The 18,673-nt window shown below is 36.5% G+C and overlaps 1 protein-coding gene across 2 annotated transcripts; it reads left to right on the top strand.

Moving 5' to 3' along the window:
* LOC138712256 (homeobox-like protein HDP1) lies at window positions 1–18,294 on the top strand. Of its 2 annotated transcripts, XM_069843835.1 has the most exons (12): window positions 1–4,415; window positions 5,279–5,341; window positions 6,207–6,293; window positions 6,379–6,539; window positions 9,394–9,496; window positions 9,576–9,664; window positions 11,502–11,568; window positions 11,657–11,740; window positions 13,926–13,994; window positions 14,392–14,480; window positions 17,652–17,739; window positions 17,824–18,294. In XM_069843835.1, the coding sequence occupies exons 1-12, from the start codon at window positions 2–4 to the stop codon at window positions 17,937–17,939; spliced, it is 5,430 nt and encodes a 1,809-aa protein (XP_069699936.1). In that variant the 5' UTR covers window position 1; the 3' UTR covers window positions 17,940–18,294. The 2 variants fall into 2 exon arrangements, 1 of the variants encoding a protein (XP_069699936.1); XR_011335681.1 differs by lacking the exon at window positions 9,394–9,496.
* Window positions 18,295–18,673: the final 379 nt, after the last annotated feature.

Genomic DNA, 18,673 nt, shown 5'->3' with positions numbered 1-18,673 from the left:
CATGCCAGCATCGTTCCAGCTTCTGCTGCTGTTCTTCGGCGTCGGTGCCGCTATTTCCGTGGACGACCGTCACAGCAACAATGCGTCCAGCATACATAACAATAACGCCGACCGAGACTTGCCGGTGAACAATGATGCCGATGTTACAACATTAGTGGAAGACAGTTTCGCCGACAGAATTTCATTGGACAATGATGCCGATGGAGATCGGACAGCTCTTGGCAGTCACGCCGATATTACAATTCCAGTGGACCAAAAGAAATTTTATAGAATATTTACAACGTCTAATCATCTTGCTGATAATGCCTTTTCAGTGAATAACAAAGACACCTTCATAATATTTACAACGCCCAGAAGTAATGCCGATATAACCTTTTCATTGGAGAACAGCAACGCCGACCAAGTATTGACAACTCCTGGAAGTTACGCCGATAATACAGTTCCAGTGGCCCACAAGGAATTTGAAGGAATATCTCCAAATTCTAATGATATTAGTGATAGTGACATTTCAGTGAACAACAAAGACATGTACAGAATTTTCGTAATGTCCAGGAATAATTTCGATAGAACCATTTCACTGGACAAAAGTGACACCGGTCAAGTTTTTACAACTCCTGGTAGCCACACTGACGGTGCAGTTTCTGTGGAACACAAGGAGTTTGAAAGAATATCTTCAAATTATCTGAGTGACAGCGTCATCCCAGTGAACAACAAAGACATCTACAGGATCTTCACAACGCCCAGGAATAATATTGATAGAACCGTTCCATTGGACAGCAGTGACAACGACCAAGTTTTGGCAACTCCTGGTAGTCACGCTGATGATGTAGTTCCAGTGGACGACAAAGAATTTGAAATAATATCTTCAAATTCCAATCATATTAGTGATAGTGTTATTCCAGTGAACACTGATGGCCACAGAATCTTCACAGTGCCCAGCAACCACGCTGATAAAACAGTTCCATTGGACAACAGTGATGCCGTTAGAGTCTTGAAAACTGTTGGAAGTAACGACGATGTTGCAATTTCAGTGAATCACAAGAAAACTGACAGATTATTCACATTGTCTAATCGTCTTACTGACAATACAATCCCAGTGAATAACAATAACGCCTACAGAATCTCCTCAACGCCCAGCAGTCATGCCAGTACTCTAATTCCATTGAACAGCGATGATGCCGATTGGGTCTTGACAAATCCTAGAAATCATGCTGATGGTGCAATTTCCGTGGACCATAAGGAAGTTTACAGACTATTTACAACGCCTGATCATGTTACTGACAGTGTTATTTCAGTGAACAAAAACTACGCCTACAAAATTTTTACAACGCCAAGCAGTGGCACCGATAGAATAATTCCATTGGACAATAATAAGGCCAACAGAATCGTTTCAGAGCATCTAAATCATGTCTCCAGTGTCATTCGTGTCGATAGTGACAATACCGATGAATTCTTAACGTCTTTAAACACCGATATAACCATTCCAGTGGAAAATAACGACTCCTACATAACCAATACAACACCCAGCAGTAGTGACGGCAGTGCAATTCCAGTGAACAGCGACGTAAATGGCAAAGTTTTTGCAAATCCCGAAAATTATACAGATAGTGTGACTCCAGTGGACTATAGTGACGAGGACACAATCTATAAAACAACCGAAAGTGACGTTGACAGTGCCATCCCTGTAGACAATGACCGATATGACAGAGACTTTACAACTTCTGGTAATTACGTAGACAGTGTGAGTTCTGTGGACGATTACCATGACACAGCCTATACACCACCCAAACATCGCATCACCGACGATTATGACAGACTCTTTACAATTTCTGGAAATCATATCGACATTGCAATCCCAGTAGGCAAAATAAACAATGGCGGAGTCCGTACAAAAACCAAAAATAATATTGATAGTATGATTTTAATAGATAGCGAAGACAATGGCAGTATTTTCACAACTCCCAACATAGACAGTGTGATATCAGTGGACAACCATAATGCTGACAGAAAACATAGAACACCCATCAGTCAGATTGACAGTGTGACTCCAGTGTACAAAAATGACGATTATATTATTTATACAACGCCTAACAATCAAGCAGATAGCGTGGTTACAGTGGACAACACAGACACAGTTTATACGCCATCCACCAAACATTCTAACAGTGTAATTACAATAGACGACAGTGACGATAATGCAATCTATACAACACTTAAGAACGACGAAGATAATATGATTATAATAGACAACAATGACTATGATATAATTTATTCAACGCTCAACAGTCAAGCAAATAATGTGATTCCAATGAACAAAAATTACGTCAACAGAAAACAAACACTCAATAATGAAGCCTATACTATAATTCCAGTGAACAAAAATGATGGCGAGACAATCTACTCAACGCCCGGACATCAATTTGGCTTTGTGATACCACTGGACAACAGTAACGGTGACACAATCTATACAACGTCTGGTGACTACGTTAACAGTGTGATTCTAACGGACGAAAACGACTCTGACACAACCCATCTAAAGCACAACAAATATTCTGATAATGTGATTACAACAGACAACAATGACGCTGACACAATCTACACAACATCCAACAACCACGCTGACAGTGTGACTGCATTGTACAACAATCGTTCTAACACAATGTACACAATCCCCAATAGCCACCCTGATAGTGTGACTCCATTTGATAGCAATAGTCCTGATATAATCTACACAACGCCCAGCAACCACGCTGGTAATGTGATTCCATTGGACAAAAATGATCTTGCTACATTCTACGAAAAAACTAACAACCACGCTGACATTGTGAGTCCATTGGACAACGATGACCCTGACACAGTCTACACAACGCCCAAAAACTACGCTGACAGTGTGATTCCAATGGATAACAATAACCCTGTCAATGTCTATACAACGCCCAATGACATTGACAGTGTGATTCCATATGACAATAATGGCCTTGATGCAATTTACACAACGCCGAAGAACCACATTGACAGTGTGATTGTATCTGACAACAATTATCTTGACACAATCTACACAACTCCCAGCAACCAAGTTCACAGTGTGATTCCAGCAGACAGTAACTACATCGGCAGAAAACAAACAACACCTAACAATCAAGGCGATATTGTGATCCCAGTGAACAAAGATGACGTTGATATAATCTATTCAACCTCCAGAAATCATGTTGATGTTATGGTGAATTGCAGCAACAACACAGTCTGTATCACGTCTGACAACTACGCTGACAATGTGATTCCGACGGACAATAACAGTGCTGATACAATTTATACAACAGACGACAACCACGCAGACAGTGTGATTCCAATGGAGAACAATGACGAAATTACAATATATACAACTCCTAACAATCACATTGACAGAACTATTCCTCTGAATAACGACATTGACACGATTTATACAACGCCGAATAGTTACGTTATAGGTGTGATTCCATTCGACAACAGTGACTCTGCTTCAGTATATACAGCACCGAACAATTATATTGACGATGAAGTTTCATTAGACAACAATGACTCTAACACAATATATACAACACCGAACAACTATATTGATGGTGGGATTCCATTAGACAACAATGACTCTGATACAATATATACAACACCGAACAACTACATTGATGATGGGATTCCATTAGACAACAATGACTCTGATACAATATATACAACACCTAATAATAACATTGACTATGGAATTTCATTGGACAACAATGACTCTAACACAATATATTCAACACCGAACAGTTATATTGACAATGGGATTCCATTAGCTAACAATGATTCTGATACAATATATACAACACCTAACAATAACATTGACGATGGAATTCCATTGGACAACAATGATTCTGACACTATCTATACAACACTGAGCAATCACGGTGACAGTGGAATTATACAGAATAACTTTACTGACAATTTAATTATTGTTTATAATAATAATAATAATAATAATAATAATAATAATAATAATAATGCTGTACCCAACATTCAGGGTAACAATGCATTCACAACGCAAGGAAATCACTCTATTAGTGCGATTTTAGTGGAAGTTAATGATGCTGACAGTTTAATTCCTATTATGGAAAGCAAAGCTTTGTCAGCACTTGGCAGTCAAGACAGGAGTGCAATTCCAGTGGACAACAATGAGAGTATAATCCTTGTGGACAACAAATATGACAACAAAACATCTACAGCGATCAGTGATCACGCTATTCACGAGAGCAACAACTACAACAATCATGCCCTCTTCGCACTCAAGAGTTTCGTGAAAAGATCAATTTCGGAGTACAACAAAGGCATCAACGCTTTGGACAATGGCACCACTCCTGTTGAAAATCACGCCGAGAGCGGAGACAATCGCACAGGCAAAGGTAATCCCCTGCTAGCTTGTTTGGCCGCAATACTGGTGAGTAAAAATTATGTCAACACTACTTCTAGTTTTTTTATTATTATTATTTTATGAAGAAACTATATATAAAAGTTATAGGGTGTTAAAATGGAATATTTTGCACATATTTTTCATTTATAAAGAGTGTGCCGATGAGTCTGTTCTTTTAAATGACACTACACACTTTTTTTTTTTCTTCAGGCCTCAAAACGTATAAAATCATATTTTTTACCATTTATAAATTGAAGACCTGAATTGACAAACATCCCAAGTCCAAAATTTACCGAATTTAACTTTTAACCTGATATATGTTGTGTTTTGTACAGGTTACCATCTTGTAAGAAAGAACATGCGAAGTCCGACCCTATGCTTGTGTTTTTCGATCATAAAAATATTTACTTCAATGGACTTGGGATATTCATCAATTCAGGTCTTCAGTTATTATTATTTTATAAAAATTGCTTCAAATATATGATCTCAATATATAATATAGGTCTACGTAACGAAGAGAAATTCAGTATGTCAATTTATCATTGTGAAGAATAAGACAGCCATCAGTGAAATAAACATAGACCAAAGCTAATAAAAAAAGCTATTGAATAACAATGGCCTCCAGGATTCCCTGATCTTAACCCATTAGAATTTTTCTTTTGGGGCTTTTTGAAGTGAGGGTCTACCAGGACCGAACATGGGACCTGGAAGAGTTAAAACGAAGAGTTAGGAATGAGATGAGTATAGTTTATTCATGAAATTAATAATAGAAAAAGCTACAATGTTCCATACTTTTTACTCACCGGGTATACTCGTGATATGGATATGAACTTACTTTTCTGTATTGTGTTGCAGTGCTTAACTTCTTTCCTATTCCTGTCAGCGTGGATTGTCTGTCCGAAGATGGTCAGCGCACAGGTAAAGTGGCCATTTATTACCTTCTTCATACTACTACTACTACTGCATACTAGTAATACAACTACTACTACTACTACTATTATTATTATTATTATTATTATTATTATTATTATTATTATTATTATTATTATTGTTTAGTCAACTGTCCGAAGACAGGTATGAACCTCACAAGTGATACCAACATGGCACCACTTATGAGGCAACTAGGCCAGGAGATAAATGGGGTATGGTGGCCAGTTCCTTCCCCCATTATTATCATTAATATTATTATTATTATTATTATTATTATTATTATTATTATTATTACAGAGTATTAGTTGTATTCCGAGGTCTAGTGGTTACTAGCTAATCCGAGGTTCGCGAGTTCAAACCCGGCCTAGGGAAATATCCTTAGCATGGCTTTCTCCAGGAGAGAAACAAATTGTCCTGTGATGTATATTCTTAATAAGCTGTTGAAAGTAGCGTTGATGAAATTGCTGGTAGCGATGTGATGTGGTATTTGACGAGATGAGTCTGAGGATTACGGTTGGCGAAAATCTCGGAAGAAACCTGATCAATTAGTCGGCCGGAACGACATTCCAACACACGCCCGAGCGCAACCTCGCATACTAAAAAAGGCGCTACCGCTTCCGCCAGGCTGCGCCATGGTGGAGGTTATACCAAACCCCTGACTCCGCCTGCGAAACTATTAAATACCTCCCACGTGTCTTGACTGTTATTTGGGCTGTCTAAACACAAACGAAATATTCGTACGTCACATAATGAAAGAGTTAAAATAGGATTCAAAGCAGTTCGAAATATCCTACAGTCGCAATCACTAATTAGTAATGCATGTTTATAGGGGCACGACATATTTGTGTTTCAGGAGTGTGTCTCAACACGTACGAGTGCCGGATTCAGGGTGGAAAGTCGCACGGAGCCTGCGCGTTGGGTTTCGGGGTCTGCTGCGTATGTAAGTGTTCGCCTTGTTGCGAAATTGCAGAATTGCACAATGCAGAGGACCGCACACTGACCTCTCGCTCTCTTTCTGTCCCAAGTCACAGTGACGTGCGGTGCGGAAGTGATCAACAATGTCACCTACTTCGTGAGCCCAGCCTTCCCCGCCCTGTCACGCGACGCCTCGCTGTGCACCCTCAAGATCCAGAAGGTGGACCCCAGCGTCAGCCAGCTGCGTCTGGACTTCATACACTTCAATCTAGTAAGTTTACATCTGCCTTGTTATAGATCGTTCATCTTACAAGTGCCGACCATTTGTAGAATTTATTATGTCATTTAATATGCCAAGCAATTTTTTTTCTTACCACATGGCGAAATCGAAGACACATTTATTGAATTAATGTCGGAACGCGCCAAATAATTCCCTAATAATGACTTTTACTTATTACATTTTAAATAACCAGCCTTAAAAAAAACGATTCTGCAATTTCTCCGATATTATGGGCAGACTCTCCATCTAGTGTACCTCATTCTACTAAAGGGGAAGTTAGAAGGAAACCGGTGTGCACTTCTGATTGATTGCAAAGTGCTCTTTAGACTTGTTTATGAGGGCGCCCGCAGGATCCAATCTCAGTGGTAGCAAGATGGTTAGAAAATTAGAGGAAACGGATGGACGAGGAGAGAGAAAATTGAACATGAAAAGTAGTCAGTTCTGAAATCTAAATTACCCTGCGCAAGCATTCATAGTTTGAAGGATTCGCTTTTGTTGAATTGTTTACTGAGGGTTTGAGAAAACATGTATCGAACTCATTAAGAAAAACAAAATAAAATAAACTCGTAAAAAATAAAAATCTCAGTGGTAGCAATTTATACCACTGGCTACCCCATGCGGGCGCCCTTGCGCTTTCAATGATTTCAATGTGCGCTTTTGAATTGTATAAATGCTAGGATGTGCGCGTTAGATTGATTTGAGTGTGTGTTTTTGAATTGTATAAATGATAGGATGTGCGCTTTAGATTGATTTCGGTGTGCGCTATTGAATTGTATAAATGGTAGGTTGTCCGCTTTTGATGATCACGGAACTCTTTGGATTACACATGAGACTTGGATAATGGAGGGACTCCCCTGGTGAAGGAATCAGCTTGATGCGAGTGAGGAAAACCCGAAAAATTCCACACTCGGATTGGCCTCCCGAATGCGAGTTAAAGACGATAATTCTCGACTACCCACCTCGGTGACCCTATTCCCTATCAGTAAAAGCGTAAAATTAAAATCGTTTTTGAGAAAACCCTTAATATTCCAAACTTCGTGAAACGCAAAATATTTTTTATATTTCAAACAGTCACAAAATACCGCAAGCATACAAAATATTGATCTGAAATATTTAAAATACGCACTAATAACATTGTGTGTTGTAGAAATGGGGTTTCCTAGTACAAAAACTTTTATAGTTTGAGCAACAATTGAAGGTGCTTTACTTTTCAGGATTTCAGAATGTAGGCTTATATAATTTAAAATATATCTTAATCTTAATCAAATAAAACAGTTTTATAAACACTTTAATTTAAAATTGTTAAAACAAGTTACAATTATTTTGATTACTATATATATATATATATATATATATATATATATATATATATATATTTCGAGGCCTGCAACCCCATCTTCAATAGATCATATTATTTATTGCAATAAAATTGATAACTCTTAAGGTTATCATGATTTTTGTAAATAAATTGTATATAATACCCTACAGAATATATAGTGCTACCAAGCGTTCAAACTTATCGGCGAAATACTGAACTAAACGTCTTACGTCATTCTTGTCAATCGCAGAGCGCATGTAACATCATACCTGCCAAACCTACGAGAGATGAAATGCGGGAGTTAGGAATTTAGTAGGAAATATCCTTTTTAATAATAATAATAATAATAATAATAATAATAATAATAATAATAATAATAGTAATAATAATAATAATAATAATAATAGCAATGGGACGAAAACATAAAATTAAACACGAAAGATATGCGATCACCTCTAAATCCCGGAGATTATCGTACTTAGAGCAATCAACGCATAGATAGGACGCAGAAAGAGACACAATGAACTTAGGTGTATGAATCCGACTATGTCCTACCTTCCAACTCAAGCCAAGTTAAATCAAATCAAGATAAAATAATTATTGGTTATGATGACGAGTTAGAATTTAACAACATATAGACTAAAATTATTCAATGGCAATTCCTATTAATTCATTATACACAGGCATAAATCTTTTCGTAGAGGAAAGGATCAAAACTTGCTAATGCAGGGAAGTTGTGCCTTGTGCCTAATATGGTGGTTTGCAGGGTTTATGAGACTAAATGGTGGCTGTCTTACTTTTCCAGAGCTGTACCGGCCCGTTGTGTGCCTTATACATGCGCTGATTTTCTTCTAAGTCCGAAGGATGCCCTGGGTGGCATTAGTGAATACGACGCTGGCAGGCGGGCCATCCTGCTTCAGCCCTGTCAGAGCCACGTCACATTCCCAGACGAATAGCTAATAAGCCTCAGGTCGCGAAGCCCCAAATCCTTAGAACCTATATTAATATCGGAAACTCTTACTATCCTCGACTTCACCTTAGCCTATTTTTAAATATTGTAGATGATAGATTAAATGAGGGGGAGGTGGATATTATTGGTAGAATTAAATAGGTAAACGGGAGTACATCGAGCAAAATTCTCTACAATGTGCTTTGTTCACAAAAATTCCATCACAACCTGGCCGGCGGTCGAAACAGGGCCGTCTGGATGAAATGAGCCACACATGCGGCATCCGATGGATTTAGTGATAAAAGAAAAACAAGCTCCTGGTTTACAACATTGGATGTTATGTTTCCTTGCAACCTCCACATATTGTCCAGAACGAATCATACACATCAGTAATGATTTTCTTTATATTTAGCCTATATCCTATAGACGCTCTGTCATTTTCTAACGCTACACCTTGAATATTGTTACTAGTCTTATCCTGCTAAGAAAGTGTGCATAGGTTAAAACAATTGCAATACGTTACAATATTTTGCAACTCAATTTATTTTACTGGTTAAAGATGGATTTGTTTATTTCAGGGGCAGCCAAATAGGCGAACAGGAGTATGTGATTCAGACGTATTCCTTATGAATGGGGGAGTATCCCACGTTAAACTATGCGGGCAGAACAGCGGACAGCATGGTACATACTGACTCAATGCTATATGACGTGAAGCACTGTGTTGAGAGAAAGTGATGTACAATATTGCGGTATGTTACAGTGTACTACGACCTGGAGAACACCAAGGATCCTGTCGTCATTGCTATGAACCTCACGCGAGTCAATCTGTTCCGCTTATGGGAGATAAAAGTAAGTATTTTTTTATTCACTCATAGATAGAATTTCACATTCTACATTTATAAATATTTAATAAAGTTCCTTAAACGATGAGCAGTACTCACAGACTTTGTTGTGTCAGATAACTAATTAAGTTATAGGGGGAGTATGGTCATTAGAACCACCCATTTTTTAAGAAGGACCTAAGAAATCTTATCTGCACCTGTATTATTATTATTATTATTATTATTATTATTATTATTATTATTATTATTATCACTATTATTAAAATGATATCTCCCTAGCAAAACATCATTTCCGGCATTCCATCTCTCGTAAGTTGGCAGGTCTGTTAAATGCATTGTTTGATTGTTACGATTGTCAAGAATAACGTAAGACGTTATTTGCCTGGCATGGATCACATAATATGTTCACAATAATAATAATAATAATAATAATAATAATAATAATAATAATAATTCACCACCCATCGTAGTCTAACAGTCGATCTGGTTGGCGAGTTGGTATAGCGCTGGCCTTCTATGCCCAAGGTTGCGGGTTCGATCCGGGCCAGGTCGTGGCATTTAAGCGTGCTTAAATGCGACAGGATCATGTCAGTAGATTTACTGGCATGTAAAACAACTCCTGCGGGACAAAATTCCGGCACATCCAGCGACGCTGATATAACCTCTGCAGTTGCGAGCGTCGTTAAATAAAACATAACATTAAATCATAAGTCTCAGGGTCGGAAGGGGACTAAAGGCTAGAACCGAACTCGACCGACTAACAACTCTTCCGTCTACGGTCGAACACGGCCGACTGATCCGACAACAAGAGAAGGCATTGGCACGGGTCCATTACACTCTCCCTATTCGGCCGATTGCAGCCGATGACGGTTCGATCCCATTGAAATGGGATTTTCCGGTCTCAGTCGGACGAACAGTGCAACACGTGGTGACATTCCTCTGTCGGAACAACACATGGCCTCCGTACAGCGTTATTTTTTAAGCTTTTCTGAACATGAGTCGTCCATGGCATGATATACTCTGCATACGTATCATTAAGCGTCGTTTCATCTTCCGTCTCCTCATAAGGTAGGGATTGTCCAATAACAGTAACATATCTTCCACATTCATTCCAATAATAATAATAATAATAATAATAATAATAATAATAATAATAATAATAATAATAATAATAATAATAATAATTATTATTATTATTATTATTATTATTATTATTATTATTATTATTAGCATGTAGCATGAGGACATACAACTGGTAACTGACAGCTGAAGCATTGGCTCCAATGGACGAAATGATCGGTTCTTCTGCCCGTTGTCCGGTAGATGACTGCATACGGCCTAATAAATACTCAGCCGTTCATGGTTCTATTGGACGGCTAGGCTAATTGAGATTTCCCGGTCTCTGATCGGGTCAAAAACCCTGATAGAACTGATATTTATACCCTTATGGTAAATTTTGGTAAAGTTCCGAGGGCCTAATTAATCAAATCCACTCTCCTGACTTGCATACTGGGGCTCCTTCTTTTCTTTTAATATCCGAAGAACATTAAAATTACAATTTCTGCAATAATTTCTCTGTCTCTGGTATAATTTTAATTAATTTTACTATAATGAGCATATCCTCTAAAACAATAAAATTGCCCCCCCCCCACTTTGGATATGTTATTTTAATATTCAGTATATAAACTGCAATCCTTAACCAATTCTGTAGGCCTATATATTTATTATGTTTATTCAAGCAGGATATATAATATCAGTATACCTGTATTTTTAAGTCGTATTTGTATAATTTGAAAGAGACATTTTCTTTACTCATTTGATGTGCATGCTGTACACTATTTCAGATCACTCAAATAGAATTCACGCAGCGTGCTCCTGCTGGCTGCAGACAGTATCATCAAGGCAGCACTGGTAGGTCCTATTAATCTATATGTAAATGAAGATACCGAATTTTTTACAAGTTCAGGATTTATAAATGTTGCAATTTTTAATATTATAGGGATAATCCAGACGATGAACTTCGCAGATAATGGCCGACATCTAGCAGACCAAGACTACACCATCTGTATGCGACAGGAAGAAGGTGAAAATACTAAAATTTAACTCTTTAATTAGATAACATATACCATAAATTTATTCTGCGGTGTAGACGGAAGTATTGCAATGAGGTTTTATGGGAAGTTGAGGTTTCGGTTCTAAAAGTTGACTATTTTTAAGCACTGATGAACTATTAAGTTATTTAATTAAATAAATAACGACTTCATTGTGTTAAAATGTTAAATCATGCTGTTATTTTACCAGATTGACTAGTTTCGATGTTATTTGCGTCATTTTCTGAATCCTAGTTTGTTCCAGCGCTTTTTAAGTCTCTCCAGACATGCCATGGTTGAAGTTTTTTTTGTGATAACTGCGTTCCAAAATACATATATTTTAATTCACTAAATTATAATCGTAATTTTCCCATTACCGAATAAAATTGATAAAAATTGAAGAACATCTGAATGCTCTCTGACATTCAACTGTCAAATGACATCTATAGAGTTGCAATCTTCCAATATAATTATGATGGTATATTTTAGTCATAAATTAAAATACTTAGTATGTAAAATATTACCATTAAGTCATCTAAATTCTTAAATATTGAGCAATGAGGTCTTTAATTTATGTTTTATTCATTTTCGAAGTCCCTTGCTTCATTAACAAAGTGTACATGTTCAAGTCACTTTTTCCTAACATCATGGACACTAAGCAATTCTTGAATAATGATATAGAAAGAGTGAGCAATAACAAAGAAATTGCCACCAGAGTAGCTCAAAATGTAGATGAGTTTGCCTGCTGATTCAGAGCTACGCTTGAGCATGGGTTCGATACCAGCTTTGATTACCTGGTTAGTTTTTTTTTTTAAGTTTCCTCCAACTGTAAGGCAAATGTCAGGTAATCATATGACGAATCTTTGGTCTCAACTCGCCAAATATCATCTCGCTATCATCAATTCTATCGATGCTAAGTAACCGAGTAATTGATATAGCATCGTTAAATAACCGACTAAAGAGAGAGAGAGAAAGAGAGAGAGAGAGAGAGAGAGAGAGAGAAAATTAAAGAATCCGAAATATTTAATAAATTTGGGGATTTTACTAATAAGCGCCTCTTTTCGGAATGCAGATGCTTTCATCGTTTAGTTTTAGTTCCCTCTTGCGAATTAATGAACCAAATAAGGGAATAGTACCGATAATGGAAAACATAGTAGTGCAGTTTATTAAAATAGTTTTATTAAAGATAAGCTACTATTGATTTTATTGAAAAGAGTCAGGCAGTGAACTTTTTCAGATAAATGCTGAAAAAGTATTACTCTCGTTTTCAGCCTTTAAAACGACTGGAAGTGACGTGATTTCTCTGTTGGTCACAAAGTAGCACGTGATTCAGAATTTAGCTCGTAGCTTTTATATTGTCATCAGTATATTTAAAGGATGAGTATTATGAAGGTTTGGGTATAATTTAATAGTAAGCATGGTGAAAAAAATTGAACAATTTAAACACATTATTTTCGAAGATTGAAAACGATTATATACTTCACTAGTGTACAAAGCAACATATAACTCACGTGGTCTGGTAAGGTAAGTTTTGCCAGAATGTCTTCAAGATCAAGTTACCAATTTATCGCTAGAAGACGATATTTTGCACTAGAAAGCACAGCCAATTTGTTTAGTTATCTCTCTATATGCTTTAATGCTGTAATTATTATCTCTCTAGTTTGCACTCTTCTCTTGCTCAAAATATTACGTACTTTTTGTCTTTTTATTTTTGGATCAAATGCTATAAACCCATTATAACTCAAGCAAATACACACCCAGCTCATATGGAAAGAGGATATATCTTACTTCCTACAGGAAATCGAATTCTGCTGTGCTGAATTTGTAGCCATAAAGAGTACGGTACCTTACATATAATTTATGCCACAGTAGATTGTTTTTTTTTTAACCTTGAAATAAATTTTTTCAACGTCACAATAATTCATTTTGAATCTTGTGTACATTACTTTTAACACTTGAATATAAGTAATTGATTAACTAGCGGACTTACGTGTGTTAATTATATGATGGTGTGATGAAGCACCGAAACAACTGTAAGCCGCACAGAGTTACATAATTAACACGAGTAAGTCTGCTAGTTAATCAATTAGTCACAGTAATTTATTGTACTTCATCTAATAAGAAAGTAGAAGTATAAGGAACTCTGGGAAATTATATAAGTGGTTTCGTTCGTTTCAGGAATGTGCACAATATCCTATGAACCTTGTGATGAGAATTCTTTCAAGATTGGTCCTCCAGTTTCATCAGGTGAGATTCAAACTGACATCATGACTGGCATATTGATTCAACGTTCTTCTAACGATTGTTGTTTAGTACATTCTTCAACTTATAATTGACCATCATTTGTGTATCTGATAGCTACAATGTACATTCTGTTACTACGTTTTTTAGTTTTGCAATCAGGAGTTGTGGATATAAAATGGAATAACTATGTAACCGAGACTTGCTTTCACTCCAAAGAACATCATCATTCCTGGCTAGGATCAGCAATATAAGAGAAAAGGATGAGTGAGAAATACTTCGTAATCTCCCACACCCTACAAATCACACCCTTCTATTGGCTGCCTGTCTTTTAAATATTGCTACTGGGAATCATAATCCATTTACTTTCCTCAGTTAAAAACTTATTCCTCTCCAACTTCAGATGTTGGTTCGGGTGATGGACCAGTGGGTGACAACCGGGAATGTGATGACAAGATTGTGATGCCATGTGACTCGGAGGAATTTATTGCAGTAAGTCAGCTTTCTGTAAAAAGATTGCATGGGATTCGTAGAATCCCTATAACTGCGTAGAACATTTAAGTGGTTGATCATTGTGTGATTTCAATAAATAAGTCACTGCTTGGTTAGACTCATCTTAATGTAATCATAAAACAAAGAACTTGTACTTTTAATGAATATCGTAATTGGTGCAAGAAAATGAATGCAGCAGTTACTTCTCAAACCACTAGTAATTTCTTGAATATAGTAATACATATATGATGACATTCAAATTTAATTTGTTTTTCCAATAATGATATGTTGCTGGTTGCTGCGGCCTGTTGCTGCTGAGTAGCAATGACATGTTGCAGGTTGCATTGACATGCTCCCACTAAGGAACAAGATGAATGTAGAGTACCGTATTACAAACATGATAATGGACATTTTTCCCCAAATACCATACCGGTTAGGTGCCCAATTAACATTTATGTTAAAAATGACAACATATTGAAATCTTGTTAATTTTTATAAATCATGTATACATATTTTTGGCCTCCAGATGATCCTCTACAGACCTAATAAATTTAATAATATAGTTATACTCAGTGCCTCTAAGGTACCGGTTGTCATATTATGGCATTTGACACAAAAATAAAAATAAAATTACAGGGATATTTTATATCATCAAACATATACAACCAATCTTATTTTTAATAAATCATTTATATAATATATATATATATATATATATATATATATAATACCGTATATAATATAAATGATTTATTAAATTTAATATTGACAAAAAAAATAGCGCCTACCTACAATAATACAATTATATCATATGCAGATGATTCTGTGATTATTTTCCATGTATAAGTTGGAAATGTACTTACAGTTACATAAGTATTGTCTAGCTTGATGCAAATCTAGTTCCTTTAAATGTCACGAAATCGAAGTTAATTTCTTTTTCATTAAACATAATTGGTTACGTCAGAAATGGACTTCAGAAGGGTTACTGATACCACGGTAAACGAATTCTCATTCTCATAGATAGTCAGAATGCTTTAAAAGCTCACTTACCAGAATGGATCAGTACAGCGCATTCGGATTTTTATTGTTTACATTATTTTAAATGGAGCATCGCCCACTTGGCCATATCGTCTCTGTCCACATCACTGGATTCCGTCCATAATTCTGACCAGAGAATTCTAAACTGATTTCCTTACGAGCCAAGATCGAAATAAAGAATGTCATTGCAAATATATCGATTGCAAGGTCTCCAGTCGTGGTAACATTGAAGGTATAATGAAATGACTGACGCGAAGCTTATGTTATTAAGTCCAGCAGTATGAAGAGCTTTATAATTTATGAAATTAGAATTATAGCAATGTAATGTGGAGAAAGAACATATGGGATGAGATTGGGAAAATACTAAATTAACTAGATATGTCCTTCATAGTTTATTTAAGTTACGGAGCTATTCACTTCATTTCCAGGTTCAGTTCAGAACACTACAATGAAATTATGCGCTCTAGCAATAAATTACAATACTATATGATTATCAATTCGGAAATGTGGACAAGTGAGCGATACTATAGTAAAAATCCGAATGCTCCAAACGAATTTTTTTCTTTATTGTTCATGCCCTACAAACTGTAATTGTTCAAGTTTGGAAGAAAGTTCACAAGTTAAATATTTAGTTGTTATCGTTGATCAGTATATAAGATGGGATAAACATATAGCTTACTTTTGTAATAGGATCCGTAAAACTATTTATAAATTTGTCATTCTCCGAAATTATTTACCCATTCATATTTTAAATGTTTATACAGCCAGTGCTGACATACTGCGGAGAAATTTTAATTACTTCACCTTTCATAAACGAAATAGAATATGTTCAAAACCAAACTCTCAGACTCATTACTGGTGGAATCAAAACAACTCCAATAGATTCTATGAGATTCCTCACCAATATTAACAGCATCAAAATGACAATAGAAGAAAAAGCACTGATTCAATATGAAAAACTTATTAGATTACCAGGAAACAATTGGCATTCATACAGTCCTCTCTGTAGATTGAAAACTCAAAAAAGTTTCATATCCATTGTTCAAGAATTAAAACAGAAAATCAATATCCCGAATTAAAAAAAAAAACCTACAAATTAAACCAAACCCTTTAACTCTATTAAATATAGAATATAATATAAATTTAACAGAAGAAATACTAAAATTAGAAGTAAACACTGAAATACTAAAACAATTGTCTTTAGAGACAATTAATATTAGACACCCTCCACAAAACTGGCTTCATTTATACACCGATGGATCCTTGATCTCCAGAGAACAAGGTGCCGGTGCAGGTGTTACATGCTGTCTCTTCTCACTTTATAGATCTCTTGGGTATGGAACAACAAGTTTTGATGGAGAAATCATTGCAATAAGTGAAAGGCTCAGGAATCTTCTATGCCACATCAATAAATTTAAAAATGCAGTTATATTGTTAGACTCCAAAGCAGCTATTCTATCAATAGTCTCTAAACACACACCTTCATCTCAAACAGCAGAAATAACTAAAATGCTCTCTCAATTAATATCACTCAATAAAAGAATTGTATTCCAATGGATACCATCCCATTGTGGAATCCTGGGAAACGAGAATGCGGATGCTTTAGCAAAGAAGGGCAGCACTGCTACTTACAGACCTGTTACTAAATCTACGTATTACTCTGTGAAGAGATTTATTAAATCTACATACTTAGACTTCAACAAACAAAATTTGATAACACAATCTCAAGGGAAAAAATGGAACTCTCTGCATCAAAATCCACAGTTAATTCCCGATTTACCACGAAAATCGTCTGTAGCTGCATTTAGATTGGCAACAGGCCATGATTGTTTGGCCAAACACCTGCTGCATAGAATTGGAATATATCAGTCCCCTAACTGCCCATTGTGCAACTCAAACCAAGAAATGGATTCGGAACATCTCAAAATCTGTGCTTCAGTGGCTGGTCATGATAATATCTTTGAAAAATATTGGAGTGCAAGAGGTCAAATGACTTTATTGTCAGACGCCTCGCATTAGAAAACAACAACATATTTTAAGAAATATATATTTAGTAATACTTGAATCTATATTTAGAGTCTGAGATTTTAACTGGCATAAAGAATTAATTCACATTAATGAAAACCCTTTCAGGCTGATTCAGGAGGACCTGGTGTCTGTGACCTGCTGCACTGTGGCAGTTCGTTCTGCAAGCAGGGAGAGACACCCTGCCGTATCGAGAGTAAGTTCTGTTAGTCTGATTCCTTCAAAATAAGAGGAAGTTGACATCATTAATACTGGTACCAACTTTTCTTCTTGTTGACAGGCAGCACCACTCCATTTAATATCAGAGTCCAGTTTGGTCCTGGCACAAGGGATGAGTCTCCTGAAGACAACCTTGGCATGTGTCTACGCTATGAACAACTGCCGTGCTATGTGTAGGAATCACATGAACAAAGCTGTGACATCCAAACCAAAGCATTTTGTTAAGAGCGAAATGTATGAAAGAGCGAGAGAATGAAACAGAAAAAAATAGGAATGAGAGAGATGGAGTGTGTGTGTGTGTGTGCGTGTGTGTGCGTGCGTTCGTGCGTGCATGTGCACGAGAAAGCCAAGCCAGAGAGAGAGAGAGAGAGAGAGAGAGAGCAAGAGCAAGTGAGTGAACATTTTTTTGTTTGTTGTTTGTTTTTAGTCTGTCTGTCTGTGGAAACTCTGAAATGTTGGATATTACAAAAATTACATGAAAAGTGTGAATTTCTAATTCAGCAAATGAAATAAAAGCTCTGTAGTTTAGTCACATCATCTGAAACTACCCTTACAAAAAAAAATTACTTCATCAGTGGCAGTGCCAAAAAGTGGGCGCCAGTAAGCTGATAATCACTGCTTTGCCTCGCCATTTCACACATATTAAAAGTCAGCTAAATCTCGTTTCAGACCACATCGAGCACAATTTACTTGTTACTTTGATTGTCAATTGTTGTTATACAGTGCTCTCATTTTATGAGGAAACTTCGCATCATTCTGCCACTGGCCGACTTCCTGCTCTCCCAACCACAGCGTGGAAAGCCAGTTCTACAAAACATCCCAGCAGTTAGTTGCTTCCGAAAATTTCCCAGTGCAAGCACAACACACAGGAAAGTGTATGCTAAGATTCCGCTCTAATCTAGTTTTCTCGT

Source organism: Periplaneta americana, chromosome 13 (genome assembly GCF_040183065.1).
Source record: "Periplaneta americana isolate PAMFEO1 chromosome 13, P.americana_PAMFEO1_priV1, whole genome shotgun sequence".
Lineage (NCBI taxonomy): Eukaryota > Metazoa > Arthropoda > Insecta > Blattodea > Blattidae > Periplaneta > Periplaneta americana.
This window is presented reverse-complemented; position numbering and strand designations above follow the sequence as displayed.